This window comes from Carcharodon carcharias, chromosome 28 (genome assembly GCF_017639515.1).
Source record: "Carcharodon carcharias isolate sCarCar2 chromosome 28, sCarCar2.pri, whole genome shotgun sequence".
NCBI classification, from domain to species: Eukaryota; Metazoa; Chordata; class Chondrichthyes; order Lamniformes; family Lamnidae; genus Carcharodon; species Carcharodon carcharias.
The window spans coordinates 1,037,552-1,055,979 of record NC_054494.1 but is presented as its reverse complement, the minus strand read 5'-3'; the positions used below and the strand labels follow the sequence as shown (position 1 = coordinate 1,055,979).

Sequence of the window (18,428 nt, the reverse complement as noted above, 5' to 3'; positions counted from 1 at the left end):
GTACCTGTTTGGGCAAGATATTGCTATATCTATTGCATTCAGTTTGAATAATAAAAACGAGCAAAACTCGCTTCTTTTAACGCTAAATCCCACCTGCCCATCATCCCTCCCTCACCAGCTGACCTTGGTAGATCCAATGCATTGAATATTAAATCTTTATCTTTAGATCAGTCCACTGCCTCACATGTCTACAGTCTCATCCTCATTACCTCAGCCCTGTCCCCTTCACCCTGTCATTATTGACATAGCACTCAGCCTGCTACTCTTTCTCTAAATTCTACTGTTCCTTTATCCCTCTATCCACCTTTAAAACCTTCCTGAAACCCATTTCTGACCAAGCTTTCTTAATTCTCTCACCTCTGTCTGTTACCATTGACTTTCTTACTCTGTTCCCCTCTGTATATTTTTTTTTCCATTAAAGATGCAGAGAATCAGCAAGTTAAGAGCTGGAATCCCAGGCTTGCTCATCACTCGTCACCGATTGTTGTAATGATGTTGATCAGTTATGAGGCAAAAATAAATTTTCTTTCAGCAAGCTTGTTTCTGAGCTTGTTTTAGAAATCTACATCTATTTTCTTTAACTCCAATTGTCTTTTTTAAAAAAGGGATCATTGCTTCTCCAAGTTTAAAATTGTGAACTGGAGACACTGGGAGAATTTTCCCAGGCCATTGGAGGTGAGAGGGGGTCCGTTAACCTGATGCCTCTCTCGCGCACACACACACACACACACACACACACACACATGGCGTTGGTTGCCAGTGTGGTCAGAGCTGCTGTGAGTGAAGCATGCAACCAATTAGGACAATAACGAAGCTGACAAAGAGCCATTCTAAATGTGGAGCGGCTCTTTCCCAACAGAGCCTGGATAGCGCGCTATGTCAGCTGAGTGGAAGGTAAGGAAGGCAAGTGTCCAATGGGCAAGTTAGTGAGGGCTCAATTCACCGTGATAAAGTGGGACATTGGCATTCAGCGTACCAGCTGTAGTGTAAGATTAGCGCTGACTAGAGTGACTCCACGAAGCAAATACTTTGCATAGTTTGCAGCAAGAGGAACTTGGGTGTGATTCCATTGAGGCCAGTTGGAGAGATAAATGGCTGTATTGACATTTTAAAGGGGATATGGGCTCCACAAATCCTCAGGCTGGCTGGCTGGCCTACTCCTGCCTCCTCCGGAAATGAGCACCTGCCTCACAGCTTGCACCATGACCTGGAATGCTGCAACCATGAACCTTCCCCTTCAACATCCATCCATGTCAGGACTGAGATGAGGAGAAATTATTTCACGCAAAGGGTTGTGAATCTTTGGAATCCTCTAGGCCAGAGGATTGTGGATGCTCCATTATTCAAAGGTTGGGATAGACAGATTTTTGGTGCCTCAGATTTGAGGCATATGGGGAGCGGGAGAATAGAATTGAAGCGCAAGATTAGCTCTTGTTTTGGATTTCCAGCAACTGCAGTTTTTTGTTTTTATATTTTTAGCTCTGATCATATTGAATGGTAGAGCAGGCTCGATGGGCCATATGTTCTACTCCAGCTCCTATTTCTTGTGTTGTGTGCTCTGTCTACAGCACCTTATTGGATTCCAATCCCAGAGGCACCTTCATTGGCTGCCGCCACAAAACTCACCCAGAAATGCCCACTACAAACAATGCCTCGATTTTAAAATTCTCATCCTCTGATGAAGTTTTTGGTTTCTGCCCTAACATCTCCATTGGTGGCTTGGTGTCATCTTGCTCGATGAAGCTCCTATGAAGCACCTTTGGATGCATTATTACTTTAAAGGCAGTATAGAGATATAAGTTGTTGTGCCTCTTGGTGACACAATGAAGAATAGTATGTGGACGAAGCTTACTGTAACAGCTCAATATTTCTCCTCTCCTCCAGGGCCACTCTATAATCTCATTTAATCTTATTCCCTTCATTCTCGTGTATTTTCAGCATTTTCTGTTTCTCTTTCTGATTTCTAGAATCTGTAGTGTTTTGCTTTTGTGTTAATATATTTACTTTCTTATTTCTGAAGGATCATTGAAGTGGAAAGAAGGACTAGCTCAGCGGGCAGCTGATGTCTTCTTAAAGCAACAGTCAGCTCCAAACCTCCAGAAATTGGTCTACGGAACAGGTATAGAAGCATGGGATAGACTGGGCTGAACAGTAAGAGCCCATGGGATCCAAAGTCGGCTTAGTGGCAGGAGGGTGTTTTTAAGACTGGAAGGCTGTTTCTAGTGGGATTCACAGGGTTAGGTACAGGGTCCTTTGCTTTTGTTTTTTATAACATTGATTTAGATTTAAAATAGGGTGCATGGTTAAGAAATTTGTAGATGATACAAAATTGGCCATGTGGTTGACAGTGTGGATGAATGCTGCAGGCTGCACAGCATCAATGGACTGGTCAGGTGGCCAGAAAAAGTGGCAAATGGAATTCAATCCGAATAAGTGTGAGGTGATGCGTCTGGGGAGGGCTAAAAAGGCTAGGGAATGCACAACAAATGGTAGGATCCTGAAATTGTAGAGGAGCAGAGCAAACTTGATGTGCCTGTCCACCGATCCACGAAAGTAGTAGGATAGGTAGAGAGGATGGTTAAGAACACATAGAGGACATTTTCCGCTAATATCTGGGATATAAGATATAATACGGAGATCATGCTGGACCTATATAAAGCACAGGTTAGGTCACAGCTAGAATAGTTGTGGTCGCTACATTACAAGAAGAATATACTTGCACTAGACAGAGTACAGACCAGGCTTACGAGAATGTTGCCAGGAAGGAGAATTATAGCTATGAGGAAAATTTGCATAGGCAGGGATTGTTTTCTCGGAACAAAGGAGGCTGAGGCATTTTTAATTGAGGTGTCTATAATTATGAGAGGTCTGGACAGAATGGATAGGAAGAACCTATTTTCCATAGCAGAATTCTCATTAACTTGGGGGTATAGTTTTAAAGTAATTGGTTGGAGGTTTAGAAGGGACTTGAGAATTGTTTTTACCCAGAGGGTGATGGGAGTGCCTCACTGCCTGCAAGGTTGATAGAGGGAGAAAGCCTTATCGGATTTAAATAGTGCTTGGCTCTTTAAAGCATGTCTGGAACCCTACAAGACCTCAGTGGGATTAGGCTACATAGATCTTTTTTGGCCGGACTGGATATGATGGACCAAATGGCTTCCTTATGTGCCATAAGTTTCTTGATTATGTGATTCTATAAGCATAGAGCCTGTCTGGTCTATCAAATCTATGCTGGTTCCTTCAAAGAGCAAGCTAATAAGCTCTTTCCTCTATTTCCTTCAATTTTTTTCTCCCAAGTATTTATCCAATTCCCTCTTGAGGGCTGCTATTGAATCTGCTACCACCATCCTATCAGACAGCGCATTCCAAATCTTAATTGCCTGTTACATGAATTCTCATGTCCAGTCACCTTACATCTGTGCCTTTTGGTTATCAATGCTTCTGCCATTAAAAATGATGCCTCTTTATTTGCTCTATTTAAACCCTTCATGATTTTAAACGCATCTGCACGTCTCTGCTCTCAGGAGAACAACCCCAGCTTCTCTAATCTCTAATTCTGTTCCAAAAAAAATTATAGAGGAATAGAGCCCTTTAGTTAACATATTTGGACGGTGAAGCCCCAGATTGGGAGAGTTTTCTGCAGTGGATTGATGCCCTCGGCTGCAGCCCAAGCTGGATCCTTGGAGTGAACCTTTAACAGTTGGGACTGCATACCAGCCCAATTCGCAGAGAATGGGGTGGAAACAGATCCAATCAGGACTTTCAAAAGGGATTGGATATAAACACCTGAAGAGAAAAGGGCGGGTAATGGGACTAACTGAGTTGCTCTTGCAGAGTTGATGTGGACAGAAAGTGCCAAATGGCCACACCTTCTGTGTTGTAACCTTCTAAGTAAAAGGTGGACATCAACCCTACAACTGTTAGGTAAGAGTTTTAAGAGTTATGGAACCACGGTGGGTAAATGGAGTTGAGAAACAGAACTGCCATGAACTAAATAAGTATCTTATTAGACTGCAGGGGCTGAACAGCTTCATCCTGGCCTTATGTGTCATTAATCTGCCACAGACAATGTCTACTACTGGCATTTAAGGGACTGATAGACTCTGTACATGTGAATGAAATAAAGCAACCCTTTTATATCTTTCAGTCAGTGAAGACAATGAGGAGGCTGAGGAAGGTAATGATTCATTGGGAGGAATCTTCCATGTAAGCAGGCCTGACAGAGAATCCAAAAGCAAAGGCAGTGGTCTGGATTCCTCGGTATTTCCTGTGAAAAATCCTCATAACTGGGACCTAGAAGAGGTGAGGCCTTCGGCAGAAGATGATAAATTGTGATAATAAAAGCAAAATACTGTGGATGCTGGAATTCTGAAGTAAAAACAGCAAGTTCTGGAAAACTTCTGTTTCTCTGCTGCCAGATCTACTGAGTTAATGTTTTGAGTCGAATATGGCTCTTCATTTCTGAAGAAGGGTCATATTAGACTTGAAAATTATTCTTTCATAGGATGAGGGAGTCAACTGCCCATCCCTCATTGTCCATAGAAAGATGATGGTGTTCTGCTTTCTTGAACTGCAGTAGTCCATGTGCTGCACAATATTGTTTGAAAGGAGTTCCAGGATTTTGATCCAGTGACAGTGAAGGAAAAGGCGATACAGTTCCAAGTCAGGATGGTGTGTGGGCTGGAGGGCAGTTTGCAGGTGGTGGTGTCCCCATGCATCTGCTGCCCTTGTCCTTCTAGGTGGTGGAGGTCGTGGGTTTGGAACATGCTGTCGAAGGAGCCTTGGTGAGTTCCTGCAATGCGTCTCTTAGATGGTACACACTGCTGCCACTGTGCATCGGTGATGGAGGGACTGAAAATTGAAGCTGGAGAGTGCGGTGCCAATCAAGTTTGCTGCTTTGTCCAGGTTGGGGTTGAGCTTCATGAATGTTGTTAAAGCTGCACTCATCCAGGCAAGTGGAGAGTGTTCAGCACACTCCTGACATGTGCCTTGTAGATGGTGGACAGACTTTGGGGAGTCAGAAGGTGAGTTACTCGCCGCAGGATTCCCAGCCTCTGACCTGCTCTTGTAGCCACACTAATTATATGGCTAGTCCAGTTCAGTTTCTGGTCAATGGTAACTCCCAGGAGATTAATAATTTCTCTCTCTACTTATCTCATATATCTCAAAGTGTATTAAGCAATTGAAATTAAATAGAAGAGAGAAAGGTGTAACAAATTTTAATCTGCATGAAATGCTCTTTGTAAGTGAACATTGTAGACCCTAGTGTGGCCAATATCCTCTTCATATCAGGGGTCACAATACAATTTTCTTCTAAGGTTTTTAGGATTTTCTTGAGGGCTACTTTTTGATTTTCGGGAGCTATGTTTTGGTTTTCAGGGGATCCCTCTTGATTTTTACTAACTCCTTTATTAGTTGATGCAGTCACGTAGTAACATTACCTTCTGTATTTGTGTTGATTTTTTTTTAAGGTTTCCTTCTTTAGGTAGATAAGGTAGCACAAATACGAAGGACCGTGTATGTATGTGTGTGTATAATGTACATACTGTTATAACCAGGTAAGGAGGGATATGCTGACTCTAAGTTCTTTGTCACACACTTGGGTGACAAAGTCAGAGTTTTAAAAAAGATGTGATATTGCCAAATGAATACGTGCTTAACTACGTAGAGCTTGGTATAGGAATTAAACCAGCCAGATTCCTTGATTTAACAAGGAAGGAATTTGTTTCATTACTAAAACTTACTCAGGTAAAGATACAGAAATTATTAACAAAAAGCTTTAAAATGTATAAATATGCCCAACTTTCCTACTAATGCAGACAACACATATGCAACTTCCCCAAGCATGCATAAAAAGGAATAAAACTTAGAGTATCACATGCTAAAATTTGGCCAAGTAAAAAAACGAAGATAAAGTCAGATATTTTATTCGCGGATTGTCCGAATACTCACATCTAGAGAGTCGCTTTTCATAGTGGTTGCTGGTACTTTGGTTTATCACTGAAGTAGTCGCTCTGTAGTCACAGCTTGTTGATTCTCCTTTCTCTTGAAGACAGTGGTATTGAGCTGGATTCCTCCTTTAAGAACCATCACTTTGCAACAGTGAGATCTTCTGCTGGGTTTTCAAACCACACACAGGGCTCAGCTTTATTGAGACAGGTTTCAGAGAGAGAAGGGGTAAGGCTGTTGCCGCTACTATCCCTGTGTCAGTTTCTGTCAGTTCAAACCCAAGAATTGGGTCATGTAACCTCTTTCTGATTTTAATCTGGGGCTTATCTTGGCTATTGTCTCAGAAAGCAGGAAACTATACGCCAGTTAGCCTAACATCTGTCATAAGGAAAATGTTAGAATCTATTATTAAAGATGTTATAGCAAGGTACTTAGAAAAAATTAAGGCAATCAGGCAGTCAGTATGGTTTTGTGAAAGGGAAGTCATGTTTAACCAATTTATTGGAGTTCTTTGAAGGAATCATGTGCTGTGGATAAAAGTGATGTAATGTGCTTAGATTTCCAGAAGGCATTTAATAAAGTGCTACGTCAAAGGTTATTGCAGAAAATAAAAGCTCATGATGCAGGGGGTAACATATTAGCATGGATAGAGGATTGGTTAGCTAACAGGAAGCAGAGAGTTGGCCTAAATGGGTCTTTTTTCTGGTTGGCAGGATGTGATGAGTGGTGTGCCACAGGGATCGGTGCTGGGACCTCAACCTTTTGCAGTTTATATAAATGACTTGGATGAAGGGACTGAAGGAATGGCGGTTAAACTTGCTGATGACACAAAGATAGGTAGGAAAGTAAATTGTGAAGAGGACACAAGGAGGCTACAGAGTGACAGAGATAGGTTAAGTGAGTGGGCAAAGATCTGGCAAATGGAGTGTAATGTCAGCAAATGTGAAATCGTTCATTTTGGCAGGAAGAATAAAAAGGAAACTTATCTAAATGGTGAGAGGTTGCAGAGCTCAGATTCAGAGGGATCTGGGTGTCCTAGTGCGTAAGTCACAAAAGGCTAGTATGCAGGTAGAGCAAGTAATTAGGAAAGCAAACAGAACATTATCATTTATTATGCCTCAGATTAAAATTAATTATAAAAATAGGGAGGTGCCGTGGTGGGATTCAAACCTGGGTCCCCAGAGCATTACCCTGTGTCTCTGGATTACTAGTCCAGTGACAATACCACTACACCCTCGCCTCCCTCCTGAGGGAGGGCTTGTATCACTGGCATTTTGAAGTCTAAGAGGTGACTTAATTGAAACCTTTAAGATCCTGAGGGATCTTGACAGGGTGGATGTGGAGAGGATATTTCATCTGGTGGGAGAATCTAGAACTAGGGGTCACTGTTTAAAAATAAGGGGTGGTTCATTTAAGACAGAGATAAGGAGAAATTTTTTCTGAGGGTTGACTGTCTTTAGAACTCTCTTCCTCAAAAGGCAGTGGAAGCAGAATCTTTGAATATTTTTAAGGCAGAGTTAGATAGATTCTTTATTAAGAAGGGGTGAAAGGTTATCGGGGATAGGCAGGAATGTGGGGTTGAGATTACATACAGATCAGCCATGGTGGAGCAAGCTCGAGGGGCCGAGTGGCCTAATCCTGCTCCGAATTCGTATGTTCTCTTTGATTTACCACATCTTCCCAAATTTGATCCCTTGCCCCCACTCCTTAATTTAAAACCCTCTCTACTTCCCTAGTTATGTGGCTCCCAAGAACACAGGTCCTAGCACAGTTCAGGTGTAGACCATCCCAACGGTACAGCTCCCACTTTCCCCAGTATTGGTGCCAGTGCCCCATAAACCAGAACCCACTTCTCCCACACCAGTCTTTGAGCATCTCTCTAATCTGATTTGTCCTATGTCAATTTGCACGTGGCTCAGGTAATAATCCAAAGATAATGACCTTTGAGATTCTGCTTCTTAATTTAAGAAACTAGCCCAGAAACATTCCACAAACTCCTCATCGAGGCTACCTTTGCCCATCTGGCTTTTCCAGCCTATATGTAGGGGAATTGTCCATACGTATGAAACTAGCCCCAGCCTATGCAAACACACATGGCAGAGTGGGAAGTGTATATTTGAGAAGTGTCCCAGGCTCACTGTGTGTTACAACGGATATTTGAATATATGGGTATTTGGACTCTCACAAAGCAGAATTAGAAAAATTCATTAATATCCTCAATAATCATTAACACTCCATTAAACATTAAAGTCACAACACACAAAGAAAGCATTACTTTCCTAGACACTACAGTATTGAAATTGGCACAAGAAAACAACAGGTATAGACTAGCAACAAAAGGTTTTTTTCAAAGTAACTGATACACACTTTGAAACACAGTCATCACCCTAAACAAACCTTCCACAGACTGGGGAGGCCAGAAAACGCTAATTCGTTTTCATTGCACATGCACAAAGTTAGCAGATTTCAAGCAGTAAGTTACTACTCTCTTCACTATATTAAGACAGAGAGGCTACACAAAATTCCTTGGACATATCAAGTCTGATTTTTTTTTTAGAAAGCTAGTAAACCCACCATGGCAAAATGACACCAAGACCATTGTTCACTGTACAGCTTTTAAAAGAGGCAGTAGCCGAAAAGATTTATTAGTCAGGAGCAGAATGAGGACACTTCCCAACCCTCCTTTCTTGCTCCCACTTACTCACTCATTCACTTGCCAATCTTTGTAGTCTCTTTGTCCCTTGGTGTCTGACTGTTTGTCTCTCATACTCACTTTCTCTCACCCTTTCAAGAGCCTGTCTCTCTCTCTCTCTCTTTCTCTTTCTCTCCCCCTCCCCTTGGAGTCTGTCTCTCTCTTTCTCTCTCACATTCACCCCCTTAGAGTCCATTTCTCCCTCTCTGACACATCCCCTAGTAGTCTACTTCTCTCCCCATCCGTCTCTGCCTCTCACAGGTCCTTGGAGTCTGTCTCACTGCCACTGCTCTGGTGCTGAGGCTGATGTCCTGCTCTCTCTTTCCCACTGTTCCCCCAATCACAAGCTTTTTATTTCCCTCATTTGCATCAACAGCATCTCACTAGTGAGCCTATCAGCAGCAAATGTGTGATTGGAGGAGCAGCTCCTCATCGATTCTCTCTCTCCCATTTACAGGGCGACAGCTTTTCTTTGTCACTCCTGTGATTGCATTTTCTTGTGCTGTTTGGGGGCTTTTGAGGGTAAATTTACCCACTGCTCTGTGTGTTTTGAACCCTGCTTTATATTGTTTGCTGAATCAACGCAGAATCATTGCGAGTGGTTTGATGAAGAGATTTGCCAATACAAAGTAAAACAGGCACTTTGTCGGTGAGCATTTCTTGTCTTGTTCAAAAACACAGCAATGCTCTTTCTCCCTTTCAGCCTTGTACTGACAAGAAATCTTGTTGGCTGTAAATTGGCATTGTTCCTTTTCTTCCTCCAGCTCTTGCTTTCTTAATCAAAACAACATATAATCAATTTGTATTTATATAACACCTTTTACATAAAACATCACAAGGCACTTCCCAGGGATTAATTAGACAAAAATTGACACGGAGCCATAAATGATGGAGAGTGACTAAAAGCTTGGTCAAAAAGGTAGATTTTAAAGCATCAAAGTGGATCAAGAGATGGAGACTTTGGGGAGTGAATTCCGGAGCTTAAGTCCTAGACTGCTGCAAGCAAAGGGAGTAGATGAGGCACAAGAGAGCAGAGTTAGAAAAATGCAGAGTCCTCAGAGGATTATAGGGCTATGGAGAGCGACCAGGTGTTGGTCACTGAGTATGGGAGATGAGTGAACGGATTTGTTGTGGGTTAGTCAGAATATAGACAGCAGAGTTTTCAGCAAACTCAAGTTTATGGCAGGTGGAAGATGGGAGGCTGGCCATTGGAATACTAGATTCTGAAGGTGACAAAGGTTGGGGGGGGTGGGGAGCTGCGGGGAGGTGGAGATGGGCGCTGTTGTGGAAGTAGGCAGCCTTGGTGATGGAAGGGTTGTGGGGTCAGAACATATGAATTAGGAGTAGGCCAGTCGACCCCTTGACCCTGCTCTGCCATTCAATAAGATCATGGCTGATCTAATCGTGGTCCCAACTCCACCTTCTGCCTGCCCCCGATAACCTTGGACTCCCTTGTTAGTCAAGAATTGTAGACTTCTACCTTAAAAATATTCATTGACCCAGCCTCCACCACTCCCTGGGGAAGAGAGTTCCAAAGATTCACAACCCTCTGAAAGAAAAAATGTCTTCTCATCTGCCTTAAATGAGCGATCCCTAGTGTCTCCTAGTCCTAGTCTCTCCTACAAGGGGAAACATCCTCTCAGCGTCCACCGTGTCAAGTCTCCTTGTATAAGATCCTCCAGGGTATTATGTTTCAATAAGATCACCTCTCAATCATCCGAATTCCAATGGATACAGGCTCAGCCTGTCCATCCTTTCCTCATAAGATAAGCCCCCCATGCCAGGAATCAGCCAAATTAACCTCCTCTGAACTGCTTCTAGTATATTTATATCCTTTCTTAAGGAAGGAGACCAAAACTGTACACAGTACTCCAGATGTGGTCTCACCAATGTCCTGTACAATTGTAGCGAAACATCCCTACTTTTATATTCCATTCTCCCTGCAATAAACCGCATCATTACATTTGCCGCCTTAATCACTTGCTGTACTTGCATGCTAATTTTTCCTGATTCATGCACCAGGACACCTAGATCCCTCTGTACCTCAGAGTTCTACAATCTCTCTCCATTTAAACAATTTTCTGCTTTTCTATTCTTTCTGCCAAAGTGGCCAAATTCACATTGTCCCACATCATACTCCATCTGGCAGATTTTTGGCTACTTACTTAACCTATCCAAGGCCCTTCCCTTATGTCCTCTTCAAAACTTACTTTCCTACTTATCTTTGTGTCACCAGCAAATTTAGCAACCATACATTCAGTCCCTTCATCCAAAGCACTGATATAAATTATAAGTAGTTAATGCCCTGACATTAATCCCATTGACATTCCACTCGTTACATCTTGTCAATCCAAAAAAGACTCATTTATGCCTGCTCTCTGCTTTTTGTTAGCTAACCAATCCTCTATCCATGCTAACATGTTACCCCTTACACCATGAGCTCTTATTTTGCATAGTAACCTTTGATGTGTCACCTTGTCAAAAGCTTTCTGGAAATCTAGGTACAGCACATCCGCAAGTTCCCCTTGATCCACATCGCTTGTTGCTTCATCAAAAAACATGAATAAATTCGTCAAACATGATTTCCCTTTCACAAAACCACGTTGACTCTGCCTGATTGTAGTGAGATTTTCTAAGTGCCCGACTATAACCTCCTTAATAATAGATTTCCCTGCGACAGATGTAAAGTTAACTGGCCTGTTGTTTCCTGCTTTCTGTCTCCTACCTTTCTTGAATGTAGGAGTCACATTTGCTATTTTCCAATCTGATGGGACCTTTCTAGAATTTACGGAATTTTGGAAAATGCAAACCAATGCATCTACAATCCCAGCAACAACTACTTTTAAGACCCTAGGATGGAAGCCATCAAGACCTGGGGACTTGTCAGCTTTTAGTTCTAATAATTTTCTCAATACCTGTTCCCTAGTGATTGTAATTGTTCCTCTCCCTTTCACCTCCTGATTCACAAGTATTTCTGCAATGTTATTTCTATGCTCTACGGTGAAAACAGATGCAAAATATCTGTCATTTTAATTCGCCATTTGCTTAGTTTCCATTATTAATTCCCCATTCTCAATCTGTAGAGGACCAACACTCTCTCTACGTACTCTTTCCCTTTTTAAATACTCGTAGAAGCTCTGACTCTCTCTTTATATTTCTAGCTAGCTTTCTCTTGTACTCTGATCTCTCCCTTCCTATTAATCTTTTAGTCATTCTTTTCTGTTCTTTGTTCTGTGGAATCTTCTGATCCGCACTCATCCCTGCGGAAATATATGCTTTTTCTTTAAATTTGATATGACCTTAAACTTCTTTAATTAGCCATGGATGGTGTGTCTTTCCCTCCGAACCTTCCTTTATCACAGGATTGTATCTTTTCTGAGTATTCTGAAATATCTCCTTAAATGTCTGCCACTACATCTCTACTGACCTATCACTTAAACTAATTTCTCAGTTTAGTTTAGCCAGCTTTGTCTTCATACTTCATTATTGCTCTTATTTAAGTTTAAAACACTAGTCTTAGATCCATGCCTCTCTCCCTCAAGTTGATTGTGAAATTCAATCATTATTATGATTACTGCTACCTAGGGGTGCCTCACTAGTGTTCAGCTGAAGGAAATTATGGTTTGTCTAAGACTCGATGTTGACAAGCAGTCTAGCAACATAGAGATAGTAGGGATTTGTAAGAGATGATGGGAGAAGGGGCTCAATGTCATTAGCGTTTATTTAAAAAAATGGTTCCCCAACAGTGTTTGGTGTCGCCAAAGAGCGTCAAGAAGATGAGGGAGCCAAGAACAGATCCTTATATACTCCTGAGATGACACTGTTGGGTGGAAATGGAAGCCATTGCTGGGACACACTTGGTACAATCAGGTGACACCAAGCTGGACAAAGGAGGTTGCTAGCCAGAGATGTTGAGGAGAAAAGACTACAGGCCAACTCTTTCCCCAGATAGAATGAACTAAAGCTTTTGTTTTCTGGTATTGGGTTACTTATTTTCTCTACTGTCGGATGGAGCTCAGTGATTTTCTAACTGGAAAAATCAACCCAATCAGAAAATGCAACACGAAGCAACAAATTCAGAATCATAGCACAGCAGGAAGCTTTTTGGCCCATTGTTCCTTTGAAATAATTATCCAATTAGCCCTTTCCACAAAGCCCTTAAATTGTTTTTTTCCAAAAGGAGTCAATTTCTCACCAGCTAAAAGTGAGGAGAAAAGGTTTTTAAAATGAGAAATGTTTGTGCTGAAATGTTTGTTCTCTCTGCACAGGTAATGAACAGTGTCCGCGATTGTTTTGTGACTGGAAAATGGGAGTCAGATAAGGATGCAACCACTCTCCTTGGAGAAGATGGTATGTGGGAGATGCAGTAAGACCATTGAATTGTCTATTGCTGAGCAACACCCAAAAATACAACTGTAGACACCATCCTCCAAACGTGGTTTATATCAAGGAGGATGTTGAACTTGGAGAATTATTATTATGCTGGGTCAAACCTGAGGCAACAAAACAAATGGCGAAACTCATCCCATAGGGAGAGCATCCCATAACGATGATTTTAAATCCTATTTTTACAATATTTGATATAAGTGTTCAGGATTTGCAATCACATGGTAATGAATTCAATGAGTAACATAAATCACTCTGACCCCTTTTAGTTCAGTTAGCTCTGGCCTAAAGACGGGCAAACTTTCATGGATGAGCTCTTGATGGGAATGGGAAACGTAGTTTATTCTGCACCCAGCTGATTTGATTCTCTTTTCTGTTGCAAATTTGTTACTGGCAGGGCCTTAAAAGAGGTGGCTGGTTGATGAGTTGGTTTTAATTTTCCAAAATTTACTAGATTTGGGGAAGGTTCCATTGGACTGGAAAATAGCAAATGTAACTCCTCTATTCAAAAAGGGAGGGAGACAGAAAGCAGGGAAACTATAGGCCAGAAAGCAGGGAAACTATAGGCCAGTTAGCTTAACCTCCATCATAGGGAAATTGTTAGAAGCTGTTATTAAAAATGTTAAAACAGGACACTTAGATAAATTCAAAGTAAACAAGCACCGTTAACATGGTTTTGTAGAAGGCAAATCACATTTGACCAGTTTATTGGAGTTCTTTGAAGAAGTGATGTGCTGTGGATAAAGGTGAACTGTTGGATGTACTGTACTTTGATTTTCAGAAGGCGTTTGATAAAGTGCCACGTGAAAGCTTATTGCAGAAAATAAAAGTTCATTGTGTAGGGGGTTACATATTGGCATGGATAGACAATTGGCTGGCTAACAGGAAGCAGAGAGTGGGCATAAATGGGTAATTTTCTGGTTGGCAAGATGTGACGAGTGGTGTGCCACAGGGATCAGTGTTGGGGCCTCAAGTCTTTACAATTTATATAAATGATTTGGATGAACGAACCAATGGTATAGCTGCTAATTTTGCTGATGACACAAAGATAGGTAGGAAAGTAACTTGTGAAGAAGACATAGGAAGGCCACAAAAGGGTTAATTTAGGTGGTGGGCAAAGATCTGGCAAATGGAGTATAATGTAGGAAACTATGAGGTTGTCCATTTTGGCAGGACAAATAAAAAAGAAACATATTATCTAAATGGTGTGAGACTGCAGCATTCTGAGGTGCAGAGGGACCAGGGTGTCATAGGGCATGAATCGCCGCAAAAGGTTGGTATGCAAGTTCAGCAAGTAATTAGCAAAGTTAATAGGATGTTATCAAAAGATAAAAACAAAAAACTGCGGATGCAGTTAATAGGATGTTATTGTTTATTGCGAGGGGAATTCAATACAAGACTAGGGAGGTTATCCTTCAGATATACAGGGCTTTGGTGAGACCACATCTGGAGTACTGTGTACAGTATTGCTCACCTTATTTCAGTTCAGGGAAGGTTTACTAGATTAGTACCTGGGATGGGTGAGCTGTCTTAAGAGGAAAGGCTGGACAGGCTGGGCTTATATCTGCTGGAGTTTAGAAGAGTAGGAGGCAACTTGATTGAAACATAAAAGATCCTAAGGGGACTTAACAGAGTGGATGTGGAAAGGACATTTCTTCTTGTGGGAGAATCTAGAACTAGGGGTCACTGTTTAAAAATAAGAGGTTGCCCATTTAAGATAGAGATGAGGAAAAACTTTTTCTCCGAGGGTTGTGAGATTTTGGAATTCTTTTCCTCGAAAGGTGGTTAAGGCAGAGACTTTGAATATCTTTAAGGCAGAGGTAGATAGACTCTTGATAAGCAAGGAGGTGAAACGTTATCAAGGATAGCAAGAATGTGAAATTGAGGTTAAAATTAGATCAGTCATGATCTTATTGAATTGCAGAGTGGGTAGAGAAGCCTACTCCTGCTACCCATTCATATGTTCTCATGTTGCCAGTTTTCCACCCACAGTAGAATACACACATACCAGAAACAGAGGGCAACCAAATAAGAGTGAGGAGCTTAAGATAATTAATATAAGCAGAGAAAAAGTATTGGAGAAACCTAAGGGCCTAAAATGCAACAAATTCCCAGGATCTGATGGCTTAGCTCCTAGGGGTTCTAAAAGAGGTAGTTGCAGAGGCAGTGGATGTACTGGTTAAGAGTTTCCAAAATTCCCTAGGTTCTCGAGTCCAAACAAATTGGAAGTTAGCAAATGTGACAGCACTATTCAAGAAAGGAGCTGGCCAGTTAACCTGACATCAGTCGTCAGGAAAGGGCTGGAATCTATAATTACAGAAGTCTTAACAGTGCACTTAGAAGATCATAGTATGATAAGACAAAATCAATGCAGTTTTATGAAAGGGAAATCATTTTTGACAGATTTATTAGAGGCTTTTTGTAGTATGTAACCAGTAGGGCACTAGTAAGGCAGAGTGACAGCAGTGCAAAGAATTGCATTGAACAGCGAAAGATGCCTACGAGCCCTTGTATGGCTAATTAGGGATGGAGCTACTGGGTCGATAAAGGTGAGATAGTAGATGTAGTATACTTGGATTTCCAAAAGTTATTTTGCCCCACAAAATATTAGTATGCAAGATAAGGGCTCATGGAGCTGGGGGTAATGTATTACCATGGATAGAGGATTGGGTAACAGACAGGAAGCAGAGAGTAGGGATAAATGGGGCATTTTCAAGTTGGCGGGTTGTGACTAGTGGAATGCCAGAAGGATCAGCTATTTACAGTCTATGTTAGTGACTTAGACAATGAGTCAGAAAATAATGTTTGGTCTATATTGCAAGGGGATTGGAACACAAGAATAAAGAAGTCTTGCTACAATCGTACAAGGTTTTGGTGAGCAGCTTTGGTCTCCATATCGAGGAAGGATATACCTGTCTTGGAGGGGGTAAATTGAAGGTTCACTGGATTGGTTCCTAATGATGATTGGCTGAGTAAATTGTCCTATGATGATTGGCTGAGTAAATTGTCCTATGATGATTGGCTGAGTAAATTGGACCTACGTTCTCTGGAGTTTAGAAGAATGAGAGGTGATCTCGTTGAAACTTATCAGATTATGAAGGGGTTTGACAGGTTGACAGAGGTTACTTCCCCTGGCTGAGGCACAGTCTCTGGGTAAGGGCTGATCACTCAGAACTGAGATGAGGAGAAATATCTTCTCTCAAAATCTTTGGAGTTCTCTACCCCTGAGGGTTGTGGATTCTCCATCATTGAATATATTAAAGGTTGAGATAGACAGGTCTTTGGCCACTCAGGGAATAAAGGGATATGGGGAGCAGACAGGAAAATGGATCTGAGGCAGAAGATCGTTCATGATTGGATTGAATGGCTGAGCAAGCTCGAGGTGTCATATGGTCTACTTGTGCTGCTATTTTCTATGTCCTTATGATGTAAGATTTTATAGCTGCTGCTCTTACCCCGCCCCCACCCAGCCCCTCACATGTCTCTAAACCATTTTCACACAGTGATATTTTTTTTCTTCCAGATTCTGTGTATGGAGCATTTGAGGATCTGGAGACAGGAGAAATTCACTCAGGGAAACCTGTTGAACTAAAACAAAATCATGAGGTTTGTGTTTAAGAAAACCTTCTACCTCCAGAAAGATTAATGATTAATTAAATAGCACTTAATGCTTAAGAGGTCTTTTTTTAGGAGATTCAGGCTTAAGCATAACAATTGATATGGGATTTATACAGTTGGCTTTAATATAGGCTCAAATTCTGTGCAGCTTCAGTCTGCAGTTATTCAGAAGGTAATGTCAACTGATCGAAAGGCTTCATAAGAGATTGGCAACAAAGCACTGACTATTAAAGGGAATCTTGAAAATGTTGGTTGTGGGATGGCTGGGGCAGATTCATGTTAATATATGTCGTGCATTTTGGGAAAAGAACATTAAGTTGTAAAGAGATGTTTAAAGGTGAGGATAAGACTGATTTCTTTTAAGCAGCAAATTGGATTCTACAGTTTTCTTGGGAAGGAAGGAAATGATTAACAAGATATTAGTTAGGCCATTGTTGAAGCATCGCATGAAGTTCTGGGCTCCATGTTATTGGAAGGGTATTAGAACTCAGAGGACACAATCCATGCTGGGTTGATGTCAGGAAAGGGGGAAAGAGAAGCTCAGACATGCTGCACAAGGGTTTTTCTTCCACGTTAAGCTCCTTGTTGAATTCTGTTCTCCTGCTCCATCCCTTTATCCTTTAAAATTCCACCATGTTCCGTCCCATTCTCCTCACTTTCCCAACTCTTTAAAATGCCGCCTGGGAAGATTTAGCATTTTTGTGAGTTTATCCATAGAGGTCAATTCAGAAGTGGGATTAGTTGAGTGTTCTTTCAAAAAGATGGGACAAACACGATGGGCTGAAAGTCTAGCTTGTGTGCTACATCATCCTATAAATCTTCAGACCCGAGTTCATATCAGAAATATTTAGCTTCAAATAAATTTCCCTGTTGGTTAAATAACTGACAACGTCGGTTGTAAATTTGTATGCTTCTTGTGACCATCTCATTAACCAGTGCAAAAACCTATTTACGCTATTGTAACCCTTCATAATCTGGAAGGCCTGTTTGTGGTTATCCATTACCATCATTTCAGTTCTTGTAGAAAAGGCCTTATCCTCCTGGTCTCTCCACAACTGTAAGCTTGCATTATATGCAGTGGGCTTATCCTCAAACTACCGAATGCTCCTGCTGTGACCTAACTAACGTTTAGTGTAAGTTTCACATCATTTCCTTCCTTTTGTATTTTATTTTTTTTAATCTAAATCATGAACAAAGGTGTATTCGTTTAGAATTGTCCCTAGATGGGCAAAGGAGACACTTTAGAAATGTTAATACAAAGCAGATCATTGGAACAGAAATGCAAATGGAATTCAATCCGGAGAAGTGTGAGGTAATGCATTTTGGGAGGGCAAAAAAAGCAGGGAATACTCAATAAGTATATTGAGTATTAAGAGGATATTGAAAAGGGTAGAGGAAGTGAGAGACCTTGGGAGCGCATGTCCACAGGTCCCTGAAGGTGGCAGGACAGGTGGACAAGGTGGTTAAGAAAGCATATGGAATGTTTTCCTTTTATTGGGCGAGGTATTGAATACAAAAGCAGGGATTTTAATGCTGGAACTGTATAAAACGCTGGTTAGGCCACAGCTGGAATTTTGTTTACAGTTTTGGTCCCCACATTACAGGAAGGACATAATTGCTCTGGAGACAATACAGCCAAAGATTTACAAGAATGTTGCCAGGGCTTGAAAATTGCAGTTATGAGGAAAAATAGGATAGGCTAAGGTTGCTTTCCTTAGAACAGAGGAGGCTGAGGGGTGACTTAATTGAGGTGTACAAAATTATAAGGGGCCTAGACAGGGTA

At 41.4% G+C, this 18,428-nt stretch overlaps 1 protein-coding gene across 2 annotated transcripts in view; it reads left to right on the top strand.

Annotated features, from left to right (window-relative positions):
* bms1 (BMS1 ribosome biogenesis factor) overlaps positions 1–18,428 on the top strand; it is a 66,845-nt gene that overhangs the window by 30,151 nt on the left and 18,266 nt on the right. For both annotated transcript variants that reach the window (XM_041176475.1, XM_041176473.1), the window contains 4 exons: positions 2,021–2,119; positions 4,148–4,302; positions 12,910–12,991; positions 16,551–16,633. In XM_041176475.1, coding sequence (XP_041032409.1) covers positions 2,021–2,119; positions 4,148–4,302; positions 12,910–12,991; positions 16,551–16,633 — 419 coding nt within the window. The remainder of the gene's footprint in view (positions 1–2,020; positions 2,120–4,147; positions 4,303–12,909; positions 12,992–16,550; positions 16,634–18,428) is intronic.